This window comes from Panthera tigris, chromosome C1, assembly GCF_018350195.1.
Source record: "Panthera tigris isolate Pti1 chromosome C1, P.tigris_Pti1_mat1.1, whole genome shotgun sequence".
Lineage (NCBI taxonomy): Eukaryota > Metazoa > Chordata > Mammalia > Carnivora > Felidae > Panthera > Panthera tigris.
In genome coordinates, this window is record NC_056667.1 from 2050741 (window position 1) to 2073812 (window position 23072).

At 63.6% G+C, this 23072-nt stretch overlaps 1 protein-coding gene across 1 annotated transcript in view; it reads right to left on the reverse strand.

Annotated features, from left to right (window-relative positions):
• MEGF6 (multiple EGF like domains 6) overlaps positions 1–10567 on the reverse strand; it is a 90397-nt gene extending 79830 nt beyond the window's left edge. Inside the window, exons 1-3 of the mRNA XM_042996733.1 lie at positions 10452–10567; positions 6949–7086; positions 2481–2590 (exon numbers count right to left, since the gene is read on the reverse strand). Coding sequence (XP_042852667.1) covers positions 2481–2590; positions 6949–7086; positions 10452–10567 — 364 coding nt within the window. The remainder of the gene's footprint in view (positions 1–2480; positions 2591–6948; positions 7087–10451) is intronic.
• Positions 10568–23072: the final 12505 nt, after the last annotated feature.

Below are 23072 nucleotides of genomic sequence, written 5' to 3' on the forward strand. Positions count from 1 at the left end.
GACAGCTCGGAGGCTGGAGCTGCTTCAGATTCTGTCTCAGTCTCTCTCTGCCCCTCCCCTGCTCGTGTTCTGTCTGTCTGTCTGTCTCTCTCTCTCTCTCTCAAAAATAAATAAACATTAAAAAAATAAAGAATTTAAAAAAAAAACAGTCAAGAAAGGCAAAGCCTCCAGTTCAGGATACACTCGGAGACCGGTGACAACCGGGACCGCCAAGGCCAGGCACTGTGGCCGAGACCCGACCCCCCCCACAATGTCCTCACCGCCACAGCCCTGACCGCAGCCGATCTCCTCCACCTCTGCAAGGCCAAGGCCGCTCTGCCCCTCTACCGCATCCCCGCTCCTGCCAGTGGAGCCAGACCGGGCAGGACAGACCGTGGTGGCCGCTGGCCCTGAACGCTTGTGCTGAAATTGGCCTCCCGTCCCTGAAAAGCCAGCATTCGGGCCCTGTCTCTGCCATGGAGAGAGGCCAACAGGGCCTCCCAGGGTCTGGCCGGCCCTTGGGCCCTGCGGCTGCTCCCTGGCCCTGCCTCTGGGATGGTCTCTCTGAGACACGGGTAAAACCAAGGGTTATGGGACCCCAGCTCATGAGCGTGGGCTGTGGGAACGTGGGGTACAGACCCCGGCCTGCACTCGGGCTCCCCCCGTCCTTGCCTGTGACAGGCTACACGCCAGTCCCCCCAAACCAGGAAGCCAAGCCCAGAGGGCCCCCCACCCCCGGGCCACCATGTGGCTATACATCCGTGTCCCCTCCCAGGTGTAAAAGGCCACGCTCCTCACCCCCACCCGCACCTCCTCCGCCCGCCCCCGTCACCCACCAGATCGGTAGGGACGCCTCTGGCAGGTCTGAGGAGCCCCGGCCTCACAGCGGAAACCAGGAGCCTTGGCTTTGATGTCTGCACCCCCACTCAACAGACCCCTTTGTTTTCCTAGAAGCCGGAAGCAGGGAACACACACATCACCACGATCAGAGAGCGATCAGAGGGCGTGGGGAGAAGGGCCGCTGCCGGGGGGGGGGGGGGGGGGGGGGGGCTGGCCAGCATCCAGGCGTCCCCCCCTCGTCCCCCAAGGCTCTCCTGCCCACAGGGAGGTGGGGAGGCTGGCCAGCATCCAGGCGTTTCCCCCCCCCCACCCCAGGCTCTCCTGCCCACAGGGCGGTGGAGCTGCTTCCTCGCCTCCTCCCTCCTGCTCCCTTCCTGGGGAGAATTATTCATTTCCTCTCCCAGAAAACAGCACCCACCACCCTTCTCTTCCCCTTCTCCAACTGGAGTTCGTGTAAAAACGTCTCTGCCCCTGTTCAGCGGCTCCCACGTTCCCCGTGTGTGGAGGGGGGCCCAGGGGCAGAGACAGGCTGGAACACGGCCCCCCAAGTCTGGTTCCCATCCCAGCAGGGGGGAGCCGGGACCCCCAGCCACCGCAGCAGCATGGCCCTGTCCCTCGCCTCACATCAGGGGGCGCCACGGCATTGTTTCAGGGGAGGCCAGACCTCCGAGGCCACCTCTCTGGGAAGGGATGCGGCCTCCTCTTACCCAGTTACCCCAACTGCCCACCCACCTGTCCCCACACCCTCCTGTGCCCACACCTACCTGCTGGCCCACCTGTGCCCACACACCTGTGCCCACACCCACCTGCTGGCCCAACTGTCCCCACACACACCTGTCCCCACACCCTCCGGTGCCCACACCCACCTGCTGGCCCAACTGTCCCCGCACACACCTGTCCCCACACCCTCCGGTGCTCACACCCACCTGCCGACCCACCTGTGCCCACACCCACAGGCCAGGAACGGCTTCCCAAATACCCTCTACCGCCAGACTCCACAGCTGTGACCCCCCTTCCTTTCGAGAAGCAGAGGCATCACAGTGAGGCTCTCGTGTGCTGACACACGGGCTCCCCGTCCCTCCTGCGTCGATCAGGACCCCCTCTCTCTGAGGGAGGCAGTGACAAACCTCCACTAGGCACCTGGGGAGTCTGAGGCCCATGGCTCTAGGACGGGAGGCAGGACAGGAGCTGCTGTCTCCAATGTCCACAGAGGCCGGGGGCCACCACCCAGCCCCGGGCCCTCCTGGGAACAGAGGCCCGCAAGACCCAAGAGCAGGGGTGTGGCTACGGTGGGCTGGCTCCGTGACAGGGCCCTGAGACGTTCCTGAGCCCACACACACCACTGCGTGGTCCCGGGGCTGCCCTCAGACCCCTCCCCCGGATGCCAGGCCCTGGCCGACAGCCCCCACCCTCCGCTCGGAGCCCCCACCAGCCCCAGCCCTCTTTCCTTGGCCCCCGCCCGCATCAGCCTACGGAGCTCACCGCTCCTCTTCTATTATTCTGTTTTACAGCCTGGGTGGGGGGCAGAGTGGGGAACTCTCACGCTGTGGGAAGTGCCACCAAGTGCAGAGACAGGGCCTCTACCCCCACCGCTGGAGGACGATCCCTTCAGACGCGGCCTCTTCTGAGGCACAGATTTAGTGCTGGGGGAAGACACTCACGGGAGAGGCAGCCCTGGTCACCGGGCTGCTGGCTCCACCCGGGGCAGCACCTGAACACGGTCTGCGCCTCCATGGCATACACCTGCCTGTGGCCCGTGTAGTAGATGGTTCTAGAAAAGAAGGGAGAAGGGAAACGTTTACCGTGGAGACACAGCTCTGGCGGCACGTCCCGCTGCTTTTGGCTCTCACCCACCCACCCCTCCCCACGCTGGCTCCCCGACTATTCCCTTCAGGTCCAGGCTCCGAGGTGGGGGGTAGGTCTGTGAGCCACACCTGCATGAAGAGGGGCAGCAGGGCACACGTGGCTGGCCTGGAGCCAGGACGAATGGCCCCGGCCAGCTCCGCCCCTGGGGCTGCTGCCCCCTTCCCTCTCCGCCCCTGCTGGGGCCCCGCTCCAAGCCAGCGTCAGGACGGGCATAGCATCCCACGTCTGGCCCCAGGCCAGGTTTGAGGCCTTCGGGGTCAGACTCGAAATGTCCAGTCGAGGACCAAGAGTGGCTTCCAAGGTGCCCAGTGCTAGGCAGGCTGTGCCCTGGGTAGTGCCAGTTCAGACCCCAGGCTCCCAGGACACCAGACAGCAGGACCACCCCGAGCGCTCGCGGTTTGCGAGGGCCCTCTTTCCCACCTGCGGAGTAGAGGGTTGAGCCGAGGACCCAGGGTGACCAGGAGGACAGCTGTGGACAACAGCAGAGGGGCCAGACTGTGGTCACACACAGCACTGCCGTCAGAGGGGAGCAGGCGGGAGGGACCCTCAGAGGAGAGGGGACAGGGCGGCCTGGGTCCAAGGCCGGTTCCTGTTCAGGATGGGGGCGGCTCTCACAAAGGCTGAGCAGAGAGAGACAGAGCCCCAAGCAGGGGCTGGGAGGGGGTCCACGCTGGAAGGAGGCACCCGGGTCTGGCCAGTCTGGGGTCTGGCACGGGCAGTGTCCATAGGAGGGCGTTGACTAAACCAGAAAGAGACCAGCTCCCCTGGAGGCTGCCCCAGGCCACCTGCAGCCCCAGGACCTTTGGGGCTGCCCTCTGCATGGCGGGCTGGCCAACCCCAGCCTCCACCCTGCTTCTCTGCACAGCAGCAAGCCCCACAGGGTGGCCTTGGAGGAGCAGTGGTCAAGGGGTCCACCTCCCACAGTCCTGGGACTCGCCCCGTGGCCTTGACCTTGGAGCCGCAGCCAGGGTGGGGGACAGAAGTGTCTTGTTCCCACATCGCCCACACAGCCCCCCGTCTCAGTGGCACCCCACAGCCCCAGGCTCCTACATCCTGGCTCCAGTTCTGCCGGGCCTCAGCCTTCGGAAGGGTCTCTGCCATTCCGGAAAGCTCCATTCCCCCTTGTTCAGAGTGAGGTACAACTGATTCTCCCTCCTCATCCCTGCCCCGCCCACCTCCACCCTTACCCGGTGACGGTCAGCCAGACGGACAGCTAACTGCCCCAGCCCGGCCTCTCTGTTCTCACCTAGAGGCGAAGACCGTTGACCTTATTTGGAAGCAGGGTCTTTCCCAATGGAAACAAACTGAGGGGAGCCCGTACTGACTTCGGGTGGGCTCGCAGTCCAAGGACTGACGTCCTCGGAAGACAGGGAACGGTCACAGACACACCGGAGGAGGGCCACGTGACCACCGCGGCAGAGACTGGGGAGAGGCAGGTGTGAGCCAGGACACGGCCACCACCAGGACCCGGGGCAGGGAGAGGCCTGGGACAGAAGGAACCAGCTGTGCCCACACCTGGGTCTCAGGCCCCCAGGCAGAGAACACTGAAGCCCCGCCCCCACAGTCTGTCACAACCTGTTACAGCAGCAACAGGAAACTAACGCGGGACCGGGTGCTCAGCCCCTGCCCTTGGGTCCGTGGCTGTGAGGTCCTTGTGTCCACGGGACAGGACTGGTCACAGGCCGTGGGGAGGCGGGCAGGAAGGCCGGGGAAGAGGGACAGAGAGCGGAGTGACAGAACAAAAGGAAGGGGGTGACCCGAGGCCACCCCTGCCCCACCGCTGTCTGTAGGAAAGGTGACCGGGGCCCGTCCAACAGCCATGGGGTCAAGGACCCTTGAGCCCCGGGAGCGGCCCGAGGGCCGGGCCTGTCCTTTCCAGGTGAGAAAACACCCTCCTGCCTGCTGGGGCTTGGCCGCAGGGAGCCGTGGGAAACCCACGGCCACCCTGGGGACCAGGACCCCACCAACAAGGCAGGCCACTTCCCGGAAGCGTGAGTTCACGTGCCCGCTGCACACAGCAGCTCGGGAGAGCTTTGCAAAACATCACTTCGGCAGGACATGAAACCGCTTGCCTGGAGAGACACCGACCGCAGCAGTGGACGGCTCTTGGCAGAGCAAACGGTGTTCGGGCCCTTCCGCCGTAAATATTTATCCCTCTCCCGGGGCTACGTGCTGCTACGCGCGGTCGCCCGGAGAACGGAGCCGGCCGGCCCATCTGCCACCTCCCCGCGCCCCCGCCCTTGGGAGTTAGAGACCCCTGCGACACAGCTGGTGGGCCTACTGCAGCCCACACGGGACACCCCACGCGGGCTCTGGCCACCGCCGGAGAGCTGGCTTACGGCAGGGCCAGGGGCGACAGGGGGTGGGGGGTCGGGCGGGCCTGGAGGGAAGGGTTGTGGGAGGGCTCCGGGCTCCTCCAAGCACCCTTTCCCTCCCTCCTCCCCCTGCACAGGCCACACCCCCCAAAGGGCAGGGGAGTGTGGAGGGGCAGGGCAGGGGAGGGGAGCCCCTCCCCCCCAGCACAGCCTGAGCTGGCTGGTGGTTTGTCGGGGAGACCCTCCTGATGCGCCAGGAGCTGGCAGATGGGGAAAGGGGGCCAGGGGGCAGGGCCGGCCACCCAGGCAAGCTGGGGCCCCTGTGCGTTTCTGAAGGATGGCACACCCTCGACGGCCACTGGAGAAACGCCTGCACGAGGCGTGTGGGCAACTGCCCCCAGACAGCACGTGGGGCTCGGCTGTGGCACCGCGGGAGGGGACATACCCACTACGGCACAGCAGGCGCCCCACAGAAGGGAAGTGGTTAGCACAGGTCGCAGAAACCCTACAGGACACAGAGGTGGTAAGACAGCTCTCATCCACGTGGGGTGGAGGACCATGGGGGGAGCAGCCCACGTGGCTGCATTCCAGGCCAGGCACCCCCACCCCCCGCAGGCCAGGGACCCAAACTGCCCCAGCCCCATCACCTCAAGCTGGGCCAGGAGAGGATGCCAGGAACCCGTTCCGCACGTGGCCCCTCCTGAGCCTTCCCAGGAGACCCCCACACAGAACACAGACCACTCCCCACTCCCTGGCAGGAAACGTGGCAGAGACCCATGGCCCCGCCCCACATGACCGGGCAGCAAGGCCCTCGCAGACGGTGGGACTTTCCTCCCAGGGCCGCAGACGCTCCGCCAGGAGACTGAAGGTGCCCGGATGCTCCCGCCCCTACCCAGGCCAGCCTGGGGACCAGCGACAGGGAAATCGGGGAGCTGTCCGCCCTGGGGGCTCCCTCAGCACACACGTACCCCCCCACACTCCAGCCCTGGGACCACGAGGCCCCTGGCAGCTTCTAGAAATAGCACCTCTCCCCACGGGTCGTCGTGGGGACACGGCTGACGTGACCTCACTCCCGATCTGTGAATGCTGGTGGCCGCACACGTGAGGAGGCCCGGAGGACCGCACAGAGCACACTTCTGGGGCAGCAGGAGGGCAGACATCTTCCTTCTGCCCCCAGTTCCCAGCGTGGACGCCCCTGACCTTTGGGCAGGACCCTCCGTGGCTGAGGGGCCACCCTATGCCCCACGGCACAGGCAGCGGCATCCCTACCCCCACCCGCTGGCTATGGTGCCCATCCTCGGCACACCTGGAACAAGGGACGCTGCCCTCAGAGGCCACCAAGGGCCCGCGGAGGGAGCTGGCACCCCACACGGATGACGCCGCGCAGGCGACCCTCGAAGGCCACGCTGCGAAGCTGGACGCCACAGCCCACGTGAGGGCCGCTCCCACCTTCCCTGCACCTAATGGGGGAGCTGCCCGAGCTGAGGCCCCCCCACCATCCGGCTCTGCAGTCGGGCAGATTCCAGAGAGAGGAGAGGTATGCAAAGGCACTCCTTAATTTGATTTTGAAATAAAATCTTGAGCAAGAGAAGGTTTGGCACTGGCTCCCCCGGGAATGAGGCCCAGGGCTCGGCCGAAGCAGCTCCCACAGGGCACTCAGCAGGCCGGGCACCCCACTCTTCCCCTCTCGTGTGGCCAGCCCCTGCCCCCAGCACCCCGCCTCGGCCACGGGACTCCGTCCTCCTCAGAGCACCCTCCCAGAGTCCCCTCCTGCCTGCAGGGCCCACTGCGCAGCAACGCTCCGTCTGTGAGCTGCCCTCCGGGGCGGGAAAAGCTTTGGCATCAGGCGCAGGGCAGCGGGAAGGGGTGTGGACGGCCCTGGGACCGGGAGAGCCCTCCCCACCCCAGCCGCCCGCTCGCACGCCGGACCTGGGGCCCCAGCACATACCTCCGCTCGTGGCTGACGCACCACGACGCCTGCCGCCCGCAGCCCGGCTTCCACACGGGCACGGTTCGGCTAAAAGCCTGCACACAGGGCTGGGTCCGGCCCACCAGGGTCAGCTCCTGCTCGGCGCACACGTGCGGCCTGGGACAGAGGACAGATGGTCAGTAGGCCCCAGTCCAGGGCGTGGAGCCACCAGGGGTGGGGGGCACAGCACGGCCAGGCCCCGCGGTGACCGTCCCAGGCCTGCGGCAGGGCCAGGCTCGAGGTGTGGGAAGAGGACGAGGAGGGACGGCCACAGGGCCACATCCTGCAGACCCCCTGCAGGGGCCCCATGCCACCCACAGGACTATTGTAGCTTTGCCAGGACAACAGGGGCCTGAGGGTCAGCGGGAACAGTGACACGGACCCCGCGCCCGTGTGACTTCCTACCTAGGCCCCCACCTCCCAGCCATCCTGGCCTCAGAGATATCCCCTGAGCTGCCCCCGCTGGGCACACGGAGTTCGCTCCAGGTGGGACAAAGTGTGGAAGGCGGGGAGCCTCCAGGGAGCGCGGAAGGGGTGCATGGCGGAGCCCTCTGATGTCAGTGGCTCCCCAGTGCCCTTGACCCCCCCACCCCCACATAAGGACAGGAGGGTGCCTCGCTCAGGAAGGAGGTGGTTATAGAGAAGGGGCCTGGGAGGTGGGGGGAGGGGCAGCTGCCCCAGCCAGACACAGGCAAATTTCAAATTTCTGGAGACAAGGCACAAAGTTTGCGAGGCCAGCCAGATTCCACAGCCTCTGAGGAAGGGGATGGGGGGTGGGCTCGCCTCTCCCGTGGACACCCTCAGGGTCACACAACCCCGTGGGCTCACTCCCACTGGCCACTCTCCCATCCCTTAGTCACCTGCGTGACTTCTCCCGAGGCCCGTGGGCCGGGGCTCCCCTTCTGGCTCTGCTGCTCCCTCCACAGCCCCCCAAAACACTCCCCGCTCTGCTGGCTGCCCACTGGCCTCCCGGGGACGGGGGTGAGCGCGGCACCGATCCCCTCAGGGGAGTTCCCAGCCCTTCAGAAGCACAGCTTGGGCCAACTTTTCCATCTTTGGGGTGGAGGAGGTGGGATGGGGGAGGGAACAGACATAGAGACGAAGTGTCAGCCCAAGTGGCAGGACAGTCACAGGCCTGTCCTTGCAGTTGGCTCCTGGTTCCCATCTGGGGAGGCAAGGCAATTCCCAGACTACAAAGCAAACAGTTCCGTGGGACATCTGCTCCCGGGCAGAGAGGGGCTCCTGGAGGCCGGCGCCTCAGCCCAGAGCCGAGGAGAAGGTGGGCACGTGAGGCGTCCCTTTGGGGCAGGCGGTTCCAGGCCAGCAGGCCCCAGGATGATGGCCCCAGGGTGAGGAGACAGGAAGGGGAAAAGCAGGCGGGGAGGGAGAGGCAGGCAGCCCCGCCCAGCTGGCGAAGCCGGGCTGCGTGCACACCCTTGTGCAGGAGGAGGGCTGGGCTCCCCAGAAGCGTCTCCGTCGTGCCTGTCTTTACAAGCTCCCCTTTTGAACCCCAGGGTGGGCCTCTGAACACACGTCCCCCTGGACCAGGCGCAACCCTTGAACTTGGAAGCCTGCAGGCTCGGCCCTGGGCCGGTTGGAGCTCCAGTGTAGGGGACACTGTCTCCCCATCCCCAGACCCCGCCAGCAGCCCTGGGCCAGCCCTGTGTGTAGTGAGCGGTCACTCCAGGCCCCAGGAAGATAAGCCAACCATTCTTCCAGCAGAAATGCACTTAGAGGCATAAATAAATAAATAAATAAAGACATGTTGTAGGGTTTCCAGTCTGGACACGGTCGGCCAGCGGAAACCCAAGAACCAGCCACAAGCTCCCACACGTCCACAAAGGCCACGCTGGGCCATGGGTCAGTGGGACCCCTACTCCACGGCACCCCTCTTCTCTTTGTCTCCCCCAGAGGCCCACCAGGAAAACCAGTCACAGACAGTGGGGAGGCCTGTGCGGGGCCCTACAGGCTCATCAGACCTCCCCCAGGGGAAGGGGGCAGGGGGCACAGGACCAGCGAGGACAAAGCACTTTCAGGGACCCCGGCTGTTCTCTTGGCCCCCTCCCCTGCTCCTCTGGGGCACAAGGAGCAAAAAGCAAATTCTGGCACCCAGAGCCCACCGGCTTCCAGCGCTCCGGGGTCTAGCACAAGGCTGTCCCGTGTTCAGCTGGCCAGCGGAGCTCAATGCTGCCTAGCACCAGGTGCCTCAGAGACAATCAGAGCCAATGGGGCTGTGGAAGGTATACCCCGAGGTGTCACAGAACTCAGTCTGCCCAGGGCCATCTGAGAACAGAAGCCTAGCCAAGAAACAGGGACACAGGCCCCCATAGGGGAAGCCACCCCTGACACGTGGGAGGCTCCCCGAGGAGGAGGAAGGGGAGGAAGAGACAGGGCAGAGGAGGCTTTGGGGAAAGCAGGAAGCAGAAAGTGAAGGTCTCCTGCGACCCACTGCTTGCCCCAGAGTGGCCAGAGGCTTCCCGGAGCCCTAGGTGACGTGCCAACCAGGGTCAGGGGCCGCCCGCCGCTGTGATAATCCCTTCTGAGGCTGCAGCTTCCCTTGGACAAATGAACTCACTGGGATCACAGGAAAGAAAAATGTCCAGCAGAAGTCATGCAGAGTCGGGACTCAGGCCACTCACATTTCTGGATGCAAAGGCCACAAGGAAATCTTCCTGCCTGGGGCAAAGCAAGACCCAGGGTGGGGGATGGGGGTCCTGGGGCACCGACTTGCCCTGCCCCCCAGCTCTGCCCCGCCAGGTGCACTGGGCCCTCTGGGCGAGTGCCGGGCAGGGGTCCCTAACCCGGGCCGGGCCACTGGCCTGCCCCTTTGCAGCACCCTGCAGGAGCCCTGGGCTGGGGGCCCCCAGCAGGCACCTCCCCTCCTCCCCCTCCTCTCTGGCTCACTTTGGCACCAGCGGTCCTGGGAGGCCAACACGGGATGGATCTGCCGGTTAAGAGAGACCGCTAAACGGCCCGTTGGGGAATCATCTTTCAAAACTGAATTCATCTCCGCTGGCTCCCAGACCCTCTCTTCCTGCCCATTCTGGTGCTGAATTCCTTCTGTCTCTCAGCCCCAGCACGCACGTGTTTAACACATAAACCACGTCCAGCCACCACCACTACCGCCCCCCGCCCCAGCGTCTGGGCGCTCCCCGCCCCTGCACAGGCCCCCCAGGCCCCCGGAGGCAGCTTTGGAAGGAAGTGAGAAGGGGCTGCTTCCTTCCTGCTCGCTAGCCAGACCCTGCCCACGAGGACCCCGACTGGAGCGCGGCGTCTGCCAGAGCGCGCGGTCGCACATGACGGAGTGGAGGGTCACCGACAGGGTAAGGGGAGGAGGAGGTGGCCCCGCCACGGAAGCGCCCCCAGACCCAAGCCCCGACCCCCGTGTCTTAACCACTCCCTCCCCAGGGGCGGCAAAGAGCCCAACTTTGTCAGGGCCCCAGGGACAAAGCTGCTCAGGGGCCCGGGGCTCCGCTACTCACATGCCGGGCTGCAGGCGGGGCAGGGCGCCCGCCGGACCCGCGGGGAGCAGCAGCACCAGGGCCAGGGCCAGGGCCACCGCGCGCCCCGCCGCCGTCGCCTCCGGAAGGACAGGCATCGCGCCCGCCGCCCCGCGCCGGCTCCCTCCTGCGACCCCCAGCTCACTGGACGTCCCGGCGGACCCGCGGAGCCGCCGCCCGCACGTGCGCCATGGCCGGGGACGCGCGGGACGCAGCCGCAGGTGCGGAGGGACCGGCTTCCCGCCCGGCCGGCGCCCGCTTCGCGCGACACTGCGCGCTCGGCCCCGGCGCCAGAGGCCGGCCCGCCTTTGCCACGCCCCCGGCCCGGACCCCCGCCCCGGCCCCGCCCACCGCCCGGCCCCGTCCCCAGCCCCGCCCCCAACCCTCCTCGGGTCCTCGCCGCGAGCCTCGCGCGCTCGGCTGCTCCGAGGCCGCCGGGTCTAGATGCCCTGCGAGCGAGTGGCCACCACCTCCGGCGGACCTCGGGCCCAGGCGCCCATCTCTGGGGGAGCCCTCCGCCCTCCCTCCGTCCCTCTTAAGTCTCTGCGGACGCTCGGTCCGTTGTCACCGGCTGCCCTCTCCCCTCCCTTGCCGGGCCGGGGGCAAGGGGGTGGGGGGTAACGGCCCTCCCCGTGCCTCTGGGTGCTCCCCCTTGGGCACCCGCGTCGCGGATCACCGACCACCCCCTGGGCATTTTTACCCTTGTTCTGTGCAGGGCGTTCTTGGCCCGTGGCCTGAAGTGGGCGAGCCGGCCAGGGCAGGAGCCTCCCTCCGGAGACCCTGCTTCTCGCCAGTGTAACCTGGTTGGGGCGGCTGCCTGGCTTAGTCAGTAGAGCCTGCGCCTCTTGATCTTGGGGTCCTGAGTGCAAGCCCCAGGCTGGGCGTACAGGTAACTTAAACGAAGCTGGGTGGGGTTTGGAATTCACTTACTCCAGGGGTGACGACTAGGTGCTCCAGGGTCCAGGGGCTCGTGGGGGTCCCTGGGGTGGAAACAACCCCCTCCGGAGGTTTTTGAAAAGCAGGGGAAGGTGCAGCCTGGGTAGGACCTGAAGAGTGGCCGGGACTTAGGACCCGCTAGCCACCCGTGTGCCCGGCCCAGCTGCAGAGGCCCAGGGGTGGTCAGGCTCACTTCCGAAGCTGGCAGGCCTCTTTCTTGGGGTTTTCGTCCTCGCCACTTCCCGTGGTCTGGGTGACTGGCCCTCGCCTCGCCCTCCTACGAAGCGCAGGAACTCCTGGCTGGGAGGGGCTTGGGAGACAGGGACCCCCAGCTGTCCAGGAGCAGTGGAGATGTGGCAGTGCCCCTGGCCCCCCGCCGAGGATCTGAGCCCTCCACACCACCTGGAGGGGTATAGTCATCGGGCTGAGACGGCAGATGGGGAAACCGAGGTCAGAGTGGGGAGCAGCACCCCCAAGTCGCCCAGCTTGTAAACTTCAGGTCTGAGAACGGAACGCAGGGTCTGGCTCTGGGGACCTTTGGTAAACGCCCTACTCTGCGGCTGTGAACCTAAGAATAGCTCTAAAGCACATGGGGTAGGTGGAGGTCCCGCAAATCTGACTGCCCCACGGGGGTGTCCCGGTCTATCCAGCTGCCGGAACAGAGCACCGCAGACCCAGCAGGGTGAACAACGGACATCCCCCCACCCCACCCCCGCCGCCCCGTTCTGGAGACGGGGAGTCCAAGATCAAGGTGCCGGCCACTGGTGCCAGGAGAGCACCCTCCTGGCTTGGGGACGGCTGCCCGCTCTCGAAGTTCTCACTCGGCAGAGAGGGGGCGGCCAGGAGAGAAGGCTCTGTTGTCTCTTCCTCTTCTTAGAAGGCACCAGCCCTATAGGGCCCCACCCTTATGACCTCATTTACCTTAACTACCTCCTGAAAGGCCCTGTTCCAATACAGGCACACTGGGATTTAGGGCTTCGACTTGTGAATTTGGGAGGGGCACAGTTCCGTCCATAGCTGGGTGATTTCACTGTCTTTGGAGACCCCCGCACCCCCACCTGTCCCCTCCGCCCAGCCCGGAGGCAGAGGGCATGCTCGGCGCTGGAAGGGGACGCGGGAAATCAGCACCATACCTGGTTGGAGCCAGAGACGGGGGAACCCTGTAGATACACAAACTATGGCAACTGGAACCCCACGCCAAATATTTTTGCCACGTCTGCGGGAAGTCTTTGGGTAGCCAGCTCTGAAGTTCATTTCTAAACCTCCTCATGTGCCCCGAAAGAGAAGCAAAACCAAAGAAGCAATCCACTCAAGCGTGGCGGGTAGGACGGAGACTCTGGGGCAGGTGCTGGCCAGCTACGTTCCCCTGGACCGGCCCATCCCCGGGGTGGGACGCAGCATCCGGAAAGGGGTCACCAGGGTGTTTGAGGTCACCTGTCACACCGAGAGCAAAAACCTGCCCATTCACGCAAAGCACCAGGTGTCGGGGGACAGCGGTACCGTGGGCTGAACTGTGTCTCCAAAAAGATACAGCCACGTCCTATCCCCCAGTACCTGCACATGTGACTGGATCTGGGGAGAGGGTCTTTGCCGATGTGATTAAAGATGTCAGGATGAAATCACCCTGGACTTACGGCGGCCCTAAACCCACCGACAGGTGTCCTTATGGAGAACGGAGGGAGGGTTGGGACACACAGACACACAAGGAGAAGGCCATATGGCCTCAGGGAGGCAGAGGTCCGGCCGTGTGCCTGCAGGTGAAGGAAGGCCAGAGGCGGCCACCGAGCCCTGGAAGCGAGGAAGCAGAGAGGCCTGGACAGGTGTCCCTCAGTGCCAGAGGGATTTCAGATTTCCGGCCTCCAAAGAAGGAGGAGAGAAGAATGGGCTGCTGTTTTAGCCACCCAGCCTGCGGATTTCTCCTGGCAGCCCAGGAAGCCAGCAGCCAGGGCGAGGCCGACCAGCACCTTCCCCTGGGGCTCCTGGCCGAGAGGGGAGCTGGCCATCCTGGGGGCTCGCGGAGGGCCCCTCCCTCCAGACATCGCAGCAGCACATGGACACTGAGCGAGCAGAGGCTCCCTGGGGAAGCCAAGTGTGGGAGATGTGGAGTTTGTTGCTGGACACGCTTTCTGCGGGGTGGCCCTTGCGTTTCTTAGAAACAAGGCAGTGTGCGTCCCCCTCGCCAGCTGTGCCGGCCAGAACCAGGGCCGACACTCCAGTCCTTGACGGTGTGCATTCCAAGATCTCCTGGCCCCCAACCTAGCCTGCTGTCCCCAGCACCCTCCTGGCTGCAGCTCGCCCAAGGGAAGCACATCAAAGCTTGACCTTCTCGTGGATCCCACGGTGGCTGCAGCTCCTGCCAGGTGTGGAGAGAGACCTCGGGGCACCTGGACCCAGCAAGGTGGGCGGCTTGGTGGAGACAGAGAAAAACCCCCATTCTGGCCGAGACATTCAGAATGTGTGACAAAGTCACCATGAAAACAACTCAGCTTTTAGAAACTGCAGGAGAACACTCCCTTTCCAATTCTCCAAATCCTGCTGTTTTGCCCTAAAGCCATCATGTTTTGGGGCACCTGGGTGGCTCAGTCAGTTAGGCGTGTGACTCTTGATTTTGGCCCAGGTTGTGATCTCACGGTTCGTGAGTTCGAACCCTGAGTAAGGATCCGCACTGACAGTGTGGAGCCTGCCTGGGATTCTCTCTCTCCCTCTCTCTCTCTCTCTCTCTCTGCCCCTTACCTGATTTCTCTCTCTCTCTCTCTCTCTCTCTCTCTCTCTCTCTCTTTCCCTCTCCCTCTTTCTCTCTCTCTCTCTCTCTCTCTCTCTCAAAATAAACAATTATTTTTGAAAAGCCACATTTGGAAGCCTGCCCTCTTGGTCCCTAGCCCCCCATCCTCTGGGAAGGGTGTTTCTCTGTCCAAGTCGCCCCTACTTCCGCCGTGACCTGCCCAAGTCAAAGATTAAGGGCCGTCTCTGCGACATAACATCTGATAGCTCTCAGGCGGATCCCTAGGGGCCACAACAGCCTCCCAACGCTACGCAGCCTCGGATGCAGCTCTGGTCCCTTTGGGGAGGGAGAGGTCTCGCCCAGAGTGCACTGTCTCTGGAAGACGAGCTCGGCCCACGGCCCCTGCAGTCGGGAATATTCTCTGGGCTACGCACTAGCCTCCAACAGTCCAGCTCTGAGCTCCCACCCTTGGGGCTCCCATGCGGCACGTGCCTGGCCCCTCGTGCCCCTGACCGCTGCTTCCATCAGAGGCGGATTTCGTAAAACCCTAAACCACAACATCGGGAAGATAAGGTAAGCATCCACACTCACCTGCCCTCCGAGGGAAGAGAAGACAAACTGGTTTCATCTCACGCCGCGCACTGTGCGAGGCGCCCCGGTTCGAAGGCCCCGTGTGGCCACTCTGCCACCTGCTGACGGGAGGGGAGCAGCCTGTCAAAGTCCCTGGAAAGAAGTCTCGCACACCCAGGGGGACCCGGCCAGGAGCCGCCTTCCCCTGCCCGATGGCCAGCGTGCGCACGTGTGTGGAGAGAGCGTTTCTGTCGGGGCCTGGTCGCCGTGTGCACACATACTGCCCATCTGCCCCGGCAGAACTGTGTCCCCCGAACAGATATGTTCAAGTCCTGACCCCGCTCCCGCGAGTGCGGCCTCATTTGGAGATAGGGTCTCTGCAGATACAGCAGGTCAAGATGAGGGCATGGGGTGAGTTCTCGTCCAACGAGACACACAGGACACAGGGGACAGGGCCATGTGACAACAGACGCAAAGGTTGTGGGCATGAGGTCCCAGGCGGAGGGACACCGAGGACTGCCAGCCACCGCCAGACTCTGGAGAGGCCAGGGCTGTTTCCCCACAGGCTTCAGAGGGAGCGGAGCCCTGCAGACACGCCGGCCTCGGGCCTCTGGCCTCCAGCACCGGGGACAAGTCCCTGGTGTTCAGACCCCGGAGTGGGGGTGGGGGGGACCTCCGTGTGGCAGCCTGGGAGCTGGTGCACCAGCCGATGCTATTTGTCACCTACCACGACACGCACACGTCATCTCTCGTCATTTCCGCAACTTGCGGGCCTACTGGGTGCCCCCCACACCCACCCGAGGCTCGGGCACCGGGCCAGCATCCTCCTCCTCCTCCTCCCGTCCATTGCTGCTGCCATCCTGGGGACCTCAGGACCCACCCATCTGACGGGTCCCGGGCCCCTGCCTGCCCAGTCTTTCGTGCCAACACCGCAGCAACCGGTCCCAAGACAGAGACTGGGGCTGGCCACCACGCAGAGCGTCCTGTCTGTGGCATCTCGCTGCCAGCACCCACCCGTGGGCCACAGCGCCCGGTCGCCCAGCTCTTTCTCTCCCTACACCGACGCGCTCCCTCCGGGCTCTGGCTCTTCGTACCTCCCTCTATTGGGTGGCTACCTGGCCCCCGTATGCAGAGGGCAGGGGGACCCCAAAGAAAGAGGCAGATGCTCCCGGCTGGTGATTGGTGGGCAGCAGGTGTGATAAGCTACTTACGAGGCTGGTCTTGGGCGCCGCAGGCCGAGGGGATCCCCGCGCCCACCCGCCGGAATCTCACGACAGAGGCCTCCGCGGGGCTCCCGCTGTGGGAATGAGGGGTCACAGCCCACATCCGGGCGGGGGTGAGGGGCCGGCTCCAGGGTCCACCGGCGGTCACGTCCTCTCCGTGACCTCCTCCCACGCCAGGCCCCCGGTGACCCGTGACCGGCTCTCGGTCTCACAGGCCCCCTCCTCCGCAGCGGGCCCTGCGTGGTCAGCAAGGGGCGGCACTAGCCTGGAGGGGGCTCGTTCGGTGGCTTTCTGGCTCCCCTGGGGGCAGAGGCCACAGCAAAAGTGTGGGCACATGCAAGAGAAAACACACATCGGGACGGGAATTCCCAAAATAAGTGACAGTGTTTTCCACCGAGAGCCCCATGATCGGACCCACTGGTTTATGAGATGCCCTGGGCTGGGGGTCAGACGGTTCAGGGCGCTGCCCTGTGTCCTCAGTGTGACTTCATGAAGACGACGCCGTAGCAGACCCCTCGGGTCTGAACACACAACTCCTCGAGAGGCACGAGGCGAGTCCAAGGCCATCCTATATCCTGTTCCGGAGCGCGGCTCTCCTGTCAGGGACCCCGCAGTGCTTTGTTGGCTGTCCCTCACGGCTTGTGGGCGGCTTTGGCGAGGGCCTCTGCGCGCTGTGGCGCCTCCCGGCCCGTAGAGGGCAGACACGGCTCCCGCCGACCCGACCCGCTGGAACGAGCACAGCTGGTCTCCGGGTGGGGGAGGTGCTGCACACACGTACGTGTTGGGGGGGGCAGGGCGGCATGGTCAGGTGTGACGACTGGGCGGGTGGGTGCACCCGGCCAGGACCCCCCGTTTCACGGTGTGTGTTCCATTCCAGCCACCGTGCGTTTCCACCGGCCCAGCTTGTGCCAGATACAGGGGTCCCAGGGAGACTGCGGGGGCCCCCCTCACGCATTCCGGGGCCACCCCATCGCAAGCTCAGGCAGACAGCTCCTCTCCCAGGCGTGACGGGCCCAGGGTTCCCGGTAGCGCGACGCGTTGATCCAGGGTCCGGGGGCAATGGCTGCTTCCCACCCGTTCCACAGGGGGCCGGCCGGTGTTGGGTGCCTCTGCGGGGGTCCCCAGGCTGGCCCGTGGGGCACAACAGGCCCTGAACTGTGTAAGAACCCGACAGTAACTCAGCGACCGGCAAAGTGATTACCTGTCGGGAATTAATCTGTGGGTTCCATATCCTATGTTTCCTTCCTACGACCCCTGCTGCTTGCCGGTTAGGGGGGCGGGGGCTCCACATCGTGGCCTTTGAAATGTGACCCCCAATCACCGTCTGTTCGACAAGGGTATCCATCCGTGGTACTCAGTGGCCCAATGGTGGCAGCCTGGTTTGTGTGGTGACAGGAGGCCTGGGTTGGGCCAGATGCAGCCTCCGCGCGAACCGGGGCTTGTAGGGAGCCTCATTCAGAGGGCGGCACCGGTCTGTCTATAACGTGCCGGTCCCTTACTAGCCGGGGGTTCCGGAGGACGGCCCCAGGCTCCTTGGCCTCCTTGGCATTAGGCCACCTCGCCTGGGCACGGTCGTGGCCATTCTTTCTGGGCGTGACCTCTGCTGGGTCTACTGGGGGTCACCTGCTAGGGTTCATCCTCGGGCTAGGGTGTCAGCTTCCTGATTGCGGGTGGGGGGGGGCAGGGGGCCCAGTGCCTCCCGAGACAGGATGCGGAAGACGCTGGTGGACCACCTGAAGCTCTCACGGCTCAACCCGAACGTCCTTCCACGTATCCTGACCCCACAGAGGCTCATTCACGACCGTCACCCCTCGGCTTCCGAGCCCGAAGGCCCTTCCCTTTCCAACAGCCCGCCAGCACAAAGGGTTAACGGCCAGAACCCACGAGTGGTCACCAGCCAGACCGCCGAGTTCCGCCCAGAGGCGGCTGTGGTTGGTCCCTGTTGCCGTCCACACGGTGTCACTGTTGGGCTGAATGGTAACTACGGTCCGTGTGGACGGATTGCCTTGAACAGACCCGTCCGTACAGTGGGCGTCAGCGGGCGTCGGCGGAATCCGTCATCTGTCTCATTCCCTCCCCGCGGGCTGGCACGGGGCGGGGCACGTGAGGATCGGCGCCCGCGGGCTCGAGTGGCACCCGCATCTCCGGAGACGGCGGGCTGGCGGACGGGGCGCTGCTCTGCGGCACACAGACACGCCGCTTGCTGAGCGTGGGGGTTTGCGCCCGGCCGAGGTGCGCGGGTGGGCGACGTCCTCACCCACGCGTGGCGGGCGGGGAAGGTCTCGCCGCCATCGGCTGTGCCTCCGTGGGGCGCTCCACTGGAGGAGCTCGGGGCACACCGCTCAGGGCTGCTGCTCTCGGGGGCCCCTTCCAGAGCTGGGACCAGAATCCTGGGGACAGTCGTTGTCTCTGCCACAGCCCCCAACTGGTACCTCCCGGTGACACAGACACGCCCTACTGGAAGGGCGGCCCTGCTTGGGAGACCCCAGACCTTTCACCTGCTTCTCTCGTGTTCTCAGAGGCTGCTCCCCGCTCTGTCTCCGGCCCCCCATGCCCCTTCTTCCCCAGGTGACCGAAGGGACAGAAGCGCCGTGCCGGGTGGGGATAAAAGTCCTCCCAAGCCCCCAAATCCCTACACAGGCTCGCACCTGTTTCCTGTCCCCAGGGGTTGGATAGGCTGGCATCTGATCCATCACACATTCTGGGAAGGTGTGCATCTTACACGACCACAGCTCCCCAAAACCTTACGGGGGGGGTGCCTGGGCTCCACCTCCCCCCCCCCCACACACACAGGTGCTCCAGCAAGGCCCCCAGAGTGTCCTGCTGCAGGGACAAGCCTTCACATGCAAACGCCGCATCACCAACGTAATGGGGGGAGGACAGGGACAGGACCGCTACCCCTTGACATGGTGGGGGGCTGGCAGGTAGCCCCCGGTCCGCTGCTGCCCCTCCCGTGTGAAGGCAAATGGACTTTAGTTCTCACAAGCCTGCACTCGCCCGAGTCTTTTCCATGAATCTCCTTGAAGAGGAAGTACGTTTGCCAAGCGTTCGAGTAAAGCCATACGCGTCTGCACGTGAGAAAACACGAAACACTTACAAATCGCCACATCTACACATGTGCTGAGGGGGCCTTGTGACGCACCAAGGAGGAAAGTTGGACATTCCCGTGACACGTACCGTTTTTTTTTTTTAATGTTTATTTTTGAGAGAGAGAGAGAGAGAGAGAGCACGCCGGGGAAGGGCAGGGGTGGGGGGCGGGACAGAGAATCCCAAGCAGGCTCTGAGCTGAGCACAGAGCTCCATGCGGGGCCCGAACCCATGAACTGTGAGACCACGGCCTGAGCCGAAGTCAGACGCTTAACTAACTGAGCCACCCAGGCGCTACCCCCCCCCCCCCCCGTGACATACGCCTTAAAATTATGGCTGATGCCTTCTTACCGGGACACATCAGATTTTTAGGAATTTTGTATATAAATCTGCCCTAACACAAGTCTAATGTCCCTGCTCTCTTGACCGCACTTCCCACGGGAGTTAACGTGTCCAGTAAGCCTCATTAGCATAATCTCTCTCTGCCAGGAGAGAGAACCCGTCTTTTGAGATGTTTCAGGGACCTCCGCAAAATCCCAAAGATAGTTCAAGGCCAACGAGGCTTCACCCAGAATTTGACTTTTGGGATCAGCTCTCCATTTAATGAAAATGACAATGAAAGGGGCCCTGGGGGGCTGGACCGGTGGTTGAGCGGTAACTCTTGATGTCAGCTCTGGTTAGGATCTCAGGGTCCGTGGGTTCAAGCCCCACGTCTGCTTCAGATGCTCTGTCTCCCTCTTTCTGGCCCTGTCCCACTCACGCACTCTCTCTCTCTCTCTCTCTCTCTCTCTCTCTGAAAAATAAATGGTAAGAAATTAAAAAACATAAAATGACAATGAAAGGCTTCAAAGGCAATACGGAAAGTTACACAGTTATTAAAATAAACCCTTAGTTCTTTTAATAGAGAAGACTCCATTTCCGGAAGTAATCAAAGACCTGATAAAAACAGCGGACACAGGCAAGTATTTTAATAAAACACAGAATCTTTGTCTTCTAGGTAGATGACCTAAAAGGTAAAGGAAAACCTTTCATAATTCCATCAAGAGAGACCAATCACCCAAGAAACTTTTGTCCTTTCACCAGACGGAAGACAATTTTCGATTCTTCCTACGAACATCATTGATACGAAAGCGTATTTTTCTGTAAGGCGACTGAACAGAGCCCTTTTACAAATTACTTTCCACAGTACCCTCGGGGGAGACAGACGTCGCACACAGGGAACACTCATCTGTACACGTCCACAAACATGCAGACGGGCACGGACACTCCAGCCGTGAACCTCACAACAGCGTAACAGTGGAAACCCACCGCAGGGGCCTCGGGCGCAGGAGCACAGGCTCTGAACCTCGGGGCATCCTAGCTTTGTGGACGGGACAACCTCTCTGGGCTGTTTGCTCCTCGGGAAAAGGGGTATCCCTGCCCCCCATGCATGAGTGTTGGGAGCAGAGGCAGTATCTGCGATACAGCGGCACTCAGGACCAGCGTAAAAAGAGTAACCACCGGGGCGCCTGGGTGGCTCAGCCGGTTGGGCGTCCGACTTCGGCTCAGGTCATGATCTCACAGTCTGTGGGTTCGAGCCCCGCGTCGGGCTCCGTGCTGACAGCCCAGAGCCTGGAGCCTGTTTCGGATTCTGTGTCTCCCCCGTTCATGCTCTGTCTCTGTCTGTCTCAAAAATAAATAAACGTTAATTAAAAAAAATTTAAAAAAAGTAATCGCTGACACAGACACGGCTCTTGACACGGGCCCGGCAGAGTGCCAGCCGCGTCACGGGCACGGTCTCATTTGGTCCCCCCGTGGCCATTGGAAGTAGGAACTATTATCTCCCAGAGTCAGTACGAAAGCAAACGGGGGCACAGAGGGTTGAAGGGAGCTGGCCCTCGTGGCCAGAGGTAGAGGAGGCAGGGTCCAGGCCCAGACAGCAGGGCTCCCGGGCCCCCACGCCAGCTGCTATCCTTGATGGGTCCCCGCTCTGCTCCAACTCCCCTGGGTGGTGACAGGAGACCCGAGAGAGGGGTCAGCAGGCCCCCCAGGGGCCCACCCCACAGGGACAGGGCAGAGCATACTCAGCCCCGGCTGTGGTTGCCAGAGAAGAGGGGCTCCCCCAACCCCCGCGGGGACAGGGCCCAAAGAGGGCGTCACCGGCCCTGGGGTCAACAGAAGGCAGCAGCGTCTGTCCCACCCTACCTCAGCAGGCCAGAGGGGATAGAAGCACTTTGCCGCCCACATTTGCACATTCACTTAACACTCTGAGATCTCTGTGTTTTTTTGCAGGGAGCCAAGTACCAAAACTACGCTGGTATTGACAGAGTCGGAAGTTAGCTAGAGAGGAGCTGGGGTCAAGGTGGCAGTAGGAGTGATTCTGTGGTTTCCAACCTCCGGGGCGGGGGGAGGGGGGCTAGCCACCCAAGAGGAACAGGTGACGAACGTGCGCCCTGCTTCCCAGCCTCGCCTAGCCCTTAGTTTCACTACAATATATTGACATTGCCGTCTGGACCTCTCCCCGCCCCCACTCACGCCTCAGGGGGGAGGACGGGCCTTGATGGTTCCAGCCAGGACCTAGTAGGGCCCCAAACTCCCCCTCCCAACCGACAAGAAACCACCTCAGCGGGAGACCACCCTGGCTGTGAGCCATGAAAGACAGCCCTGCACCTGGTACGGTTGCCCCCCTGGGCCCGCCCCCTCCCCCATCCTGAGAGTGCACCGTCCGGGACAAACCGCTTTGTGCTCGCTACCTTCCCTCTGGCTGTCTGTACTCGAGGCAGAGTCCTCACATATGTCTTTTGCCGAGAATGCAAGCACCGAGCCCTCTGGTTCCCAAGAGGCAGGCCCTCCCGCCAGTAACGGTACCCGTGGAATCTGGTGCCAGCTTGGCGATGCTGACATTCGAGGGCAGCAGCCGGTGGTGCCGAGGGCCCGCTGTGTGCGGGGCTGCAGCGCCCTCCCTGGAGGGAGGTCCTGGGAGACAGGAGGTTGGGCCATCCTTGAACTGTGAATCTCGTACAAACCGAGAGGGCATCCGAGTCTGCACGGCCCCCGGAGGGGCTTAGCTCGTGGGCAGAGCTGTGCCAGCCTAGGGGATGTCCCCAGAACTCTCCGAACCTGCTCTTGCACCTGTGGCGTGTGGCCAGCCCTGGGCTCTGGTGAAATCTGAAGAACTGTGGCTGTAAACCCCAAGGTGCAACCATATGCAAAGGGCTGGTTCCACTGAACTTTCCTAACTAATAAGGCACGCGCACAGAGGAAAAAGCGAAGAACAAAACAGTAATCGAGTCATGGTGAATGGCGACGTCTCCCAGGGAGGGTGGTCTTAGACCCAGTGTGGCAGGATGGACCCAGTAGGGGTGAGGCAAGGCTTTCGGGGTTGGGGGAGTGGGGAAGTAAGAGGGTGGCCTGAGTAGAAGCAGCGAAGTCCCAAGTGACCAACTGGGGGAGGATTTGGAAGGGGCTGCAAACTGTCACGGATGCACAGCCCTTGGGTGCAAAGAGGGTGGTGAGGAAGTCCTGGGGCCCGTGGGGGCAAAGGCCGAAGCTGGGGCCCCTGACAGGGAGGGCAGATGCCTAGGGTGGCACCAGCCCTGGGCAAAGAGGTCACCCACAGGAGGAACACATGTGGCTCTAGTGTCCAGAGGACAAGAGCTGGGACCTGCAATGGATCTTTGACGCGTGGCTGTGGTAAGTGACCCGGCTGTGTGCCTCAGTGTCCTTTTCTGTGAAACAGGGATCAGAGGAGGGCAGCTTCCTAGGCTCAGTGAGGACTCTAGGCTGGTCACGGCGCTGGGCGCACCGCCCGGCTGCTCCATCTCGGGCGGCGAGCTGTGCTCAGGACAGAAGCGGGCCCGCAGCTCCTCCAGGAAGCCCAGGCCACCTCGGCCTTTTTGGACAGGGCCTCTAGAGCCCGCGGCCCTTCCCGGCATCCGGGCGCGTCCCGGGACGGTGAGACGGGGACCGCGAGGGAGGGTTGGGGGGCGTCCCGGGGGGAGGGGCGGTGACCGCGGGGGGCGGGGAGGGACACGGGTCGGGTGTGGAGGGGTGGGGGGGGGGCGGAGACCTCTCGGGGCGCGGGGG